The sequence below is a fragment of the Nicotiana attenuata genome, unplaced genomic scaffold (assembly GCF_001879085.1).
Source record: "Nicotiana attenuata strain UT unplaced genomic scaffold, NIATTr2, whole genome shotgun sequence".
Lineage (NCBI taxonomy): Eukaryota > Viridiplantae > Streptophyta > Magnoliopsida > Solanales > Solanaceae > Nicotiana > Nicotiana attenuata.
In genome coordinates this window covers 1-4,049 of record NW_017687927.1, presented here as the reverse complement: position 1 = coordinate 4,049, position 4,049 = coordinate 1, and the positions used below count along the sequence as shown (strand labels likewise).

The 4,049-nt window shown below is 34.0% G+C and overlaps 1 protein-coding gene across 1 annotated transcript; it reads left to right on the top strand.

Moving 5' to 3' along the window:
* Window positions 1-1,634: 1,634 nt before the first annotated feature.
* On the top strand, window positions 1,635-2,575 carry LOC109222302 (ethylene-responsive transcription factor ABR1-like). The gene is made up of 2 exons (XM_019386669.1): window positions 1,635-1,641; window positions 1,965-2,575. The coding sequence occupies exons 1-2, from the start codon at window positions 1,635-1,637 to the stop codon at window positions 2,573-2,575; spliced, it is 618 nt and encodes a 205-aa protein (XP_019242214.1).
* Window positions 2,576-4,049: the final 1,474 nt, after the last annotated feature.

Here is a 4,049-nt window from a genome sequence, read left to right as displayed (position 1 = left end):
AATTGCGTGATCGTCAAGTTCCTTTTGTGGACTTTATACGTGAGTCCAATTCTAAATTGGATTCACTAAATAGTCTCCCTTAGATGGTGTTTGGATTGTCTTATAAAATGTAGTTTTTAAGCTAAAAGTCAAAAGCCATAAGTTGATAATACCAACTTTTTGGCTTTTGACTTATTTTTGTACTTTTTATGCCTAAAAGTAAGTGCGTTTAAGTACTTTTTATCATTGCCAAATACCACACAAACTAAAAAAGTGCTTAAAAGTTAATAACCACTTAAAATAAACCCATCCAAACACCCTCTTAAGCTTTATATATTTCTTATATATATATATATATATATATATATGGCGATTGAAAAACATAAAAAAAGAAAGAAAAAAAGAAAGGGAATATAATAGTATTTTATTTGGGCTAATAATTTAAATTATTTGACTAATTAAATTCTACAATTTTAATTACCAAACAATAAAATAATAAATCCTTTAGCAAAGAGAAGAACACTCGTTAGTGTGTGGTCCCGTAGGTTCAGTACTAAACCGGTAGTAAATTGATCATATAAATATACTAATCAAGGGCGGCATCTAGCAACACTCCTTAACGGCCAGATAGAATGAAAAAGTATACAATTTACTCTCAAGAACCAGTAGAAGAATAATGTAATAATTCCTTCTGTCCTTATAGCTCTAAGTCACCCTAGGATATGGTTTAACTGTCAAATCCTAATAGGCGACCAACTATGTGTTCATGTCAAATATAATCGACCATTGAATGACATAAGAAACTCTTTTCTTCTTTCATTCAATTGCCCTAGCCAAGGTCTTAATTTGGTCGCTTATAATTCATGACAACATGGAGCTTAAACTCATTACCAAGAGTTGACAGATTTCATCTTGATCAATCATTAATTCTACAAGTATTTAATCGTACCCGATATCCTTTCAATTATCGCGCTAGGGCCATAGGTGTCTGGTATCAAAGCACAATAAATAACTTGTCAATTACTGTGACGATCTCAGGTCAAATGAAACTCTTACATCACATTCTTCAAGAGAATATCCTATTGACATTTTATGGTAATTCTAACCATTAGGAATTATCCAATGAGTCGGTTCAATGATTATACCTCTATTTGCATCATCTATCTATGTAATTTAGTTAATGAGATCAACTAATCTTTATCACATAAAGACAATCTCATAAATATTGATCTAACCGGATTACTAATCTCCAAATTGATAATCATACGATCAAGAACAAATATAGATTAAATTATAAGAAACTTTTCTCTCATTATCATGATCTCCATCATGATGACAAGTCTCAAAATTTAATCAAGGACCTTATCAAATTAACCAAGCAGTTAATAATAATGATAAAAGAATATCAAATGCCATATATATTCTAAGTGAAATAACGTTCACAAAAATATGTTCAAATCATCAAATATGAGACTGGATCTAGGGCATATCTACCATATCCCTAACACTATCCACTATATTGATTTTTAGTACAGTATTAATGAAAGGTACTACAATATTGTTAGGTGGACATGTACAGGTGGTACACATGTTTTCTTGCATATCTTTTGCACACTATTTTGGCCAAATCTGTGTCCTTAATTCAACATATAATAATGGCTGGTACAAATCTTAAAACTGAGTCTCTTTCATAATTTGGCATATGGATATTGTTATTTGTTTTAGTTATCATTTAGATGGCATGATAGTATATAAAAATATTTAACTATCAGTATATTCCGGAAATAAGAATCGAGTTTGTCTGTGTAAGGAATTTTACATCATCATGTCACCTTTAGCTGCTACAATAGGTAACATGTTTTATTTTCAAGATTATAAATTTCTCATTTTAAAGAGACTTTCATGTAGATATCATTTGAGTGATCTGATAGTGTAAAAAAATGTCAACAGATAGTATATATAACTTAAAATCTTATGGTATATAGGTGGTGAAGGTACACGCATTAGGACAATTACCAGCAGCACACCAACAGCAGAAGCAACATTTATATGCACTTCAACAAATGATCATCAAAATAGCAGCAATGATCAATCTAATGGAGGAGATAATAGTAGTCAATCAAGAAGAAGATACAGAGGAGTTAGACAAAGGCCATGGGGGAAATGGGCAGCTGAAATAAGAGATCCATATAAAGCAACAAGAGTTTGGCTTGGAACTTTTGATACAGCTGATGCAGCTGCTAGAACTTATGATGAAGCTGCTCTTAAATTCAGAGGTAGCAAAGCCAAACTCAATTTCCCAGAAAAAGTTAAACTCTTGCCATCTCCAGTATTGTCTGATTCTCCAAATACACTTTATTCCGTTTCTTCATCGCCCGATCCAATAGTTCATACTTCTCTGTATCGTCCCAATTTTATTGGATATCCCCTAAGGGACGATGAGCCAATAGTTCACACTTCTCAGTATCGTTCCAATTTTATTGAACGCCCCCTAAAGGATCACACTACTCATCATCAAGCTTTGAATAATAATACTGATTTAAATGCTCAAGTTTTCATGAATGATGATGAGTTTCATAGGCTGCATGTGCCTTAATTTCCAAATATGTTTTTATCTCCTATTCAGCCACAGGTTCATATTCAGCCGGCCAGATGCTAGTTAGAGCGAACCCGTAGCTGAAGCTCTAGCTCCGTCCCTGCGTCCGAGTAGTGGGAGCGGTTTTAAAGCTTCAAATTCGGCTAATTATGGTCACCCTTCTTCTTCTTCTGGATAATATTATTGTACTTGAATATTTCATCTTCTTAGAAGATTTGACTAGCTAGCTAGCTAGTACATTAATTATTTCCATCACATGATGTGATTTTTTTGAATGTATTAGTGAACAAAAATTGGCCAACGTTGTCAAAACTCACAGGAGTACGTGGATCAAGGTCTTCTTTTCCTTTTTGTTAGTTTTGGTGATACATTGTTCTTGTTAGAAGTATATTAATGTACGTAATAATCTTCAAAACAAAATCCATATATCCTTTTGGTTTATGATGCCAAATATAGTAATTGTGATACTATATGCATGCATATAATATGATCATGAAGAATTATATTTATTGTCAAAAAATTATTCTGGTAAGTACGAACTTTCACTAAATAAACATATAGGTATCATATACGCTCATCCCGAAAGCTTGTCAGCTTAGAATCTAATCCCTCTTGACATGTCCTCCGCCATAGACATCTTATACACCAATCCCTAGGCGCTCAATTTTTCCTCTAAAGTCATAATTGTATTATATCAGTCTAACTCTGATAAAGATAAGTCCGGTGCACTAAGCTCTTGCTATATGCAGGGTCTAACGAAGGGCCGGATCGCAGGTCTATTGTATGCAATATTATCCTGCATTTCTGCAAGAGGCTTCAATCTGACACTGATATTTTATTCAATTTGTCATTGTCCAAGCTTAGGACACATTTTTGCTCCAACCAATTTCATGGATTGATTTGTTGTTGGATTAATTTGTTCTTTTGTTACCCAACGTTGAGCCTAAACATCACGTACTATGTGAATTATTTGGGGAGAGCCAGATTTACAGCTGGTCGTTCAAAAATAGCCCAATTTCAAAAATCGAAATTTAGCCACTTTTTATGTAAAGATAAATCTGAGCGAAAACGTTGTTCAAAATCCGGAAAATACTCCAGTATATTATGCTGGAGTTCCAGCATAAGTATTCTTGAACTCCAGCATATTATACTGGAGTTCCAGGATAGTATGCTGGAACTCCAGCATAATATGATGGAGTTCCAGCATAAATACACTAAACTCCAGCATAATATACTGGAGTTCCAGCAAGTATATTGGTCCAGTATAATATACTGAAGTTTGGAGCACCAGTGCTCCAGTCTCCAGTATATTATACTGGAGCCAGCAAAGTATACCGGTCCAGCATAATATGCTGGAGTTCATACACAAGTGCACCGAACTCCAGTATATTATGCTGGACCGGTCTCTATTGCAGCAAAACGGTGGCTATTTTTATTGACTTGGTAAACGCTTGGCTATTTTTGACTGACCAGT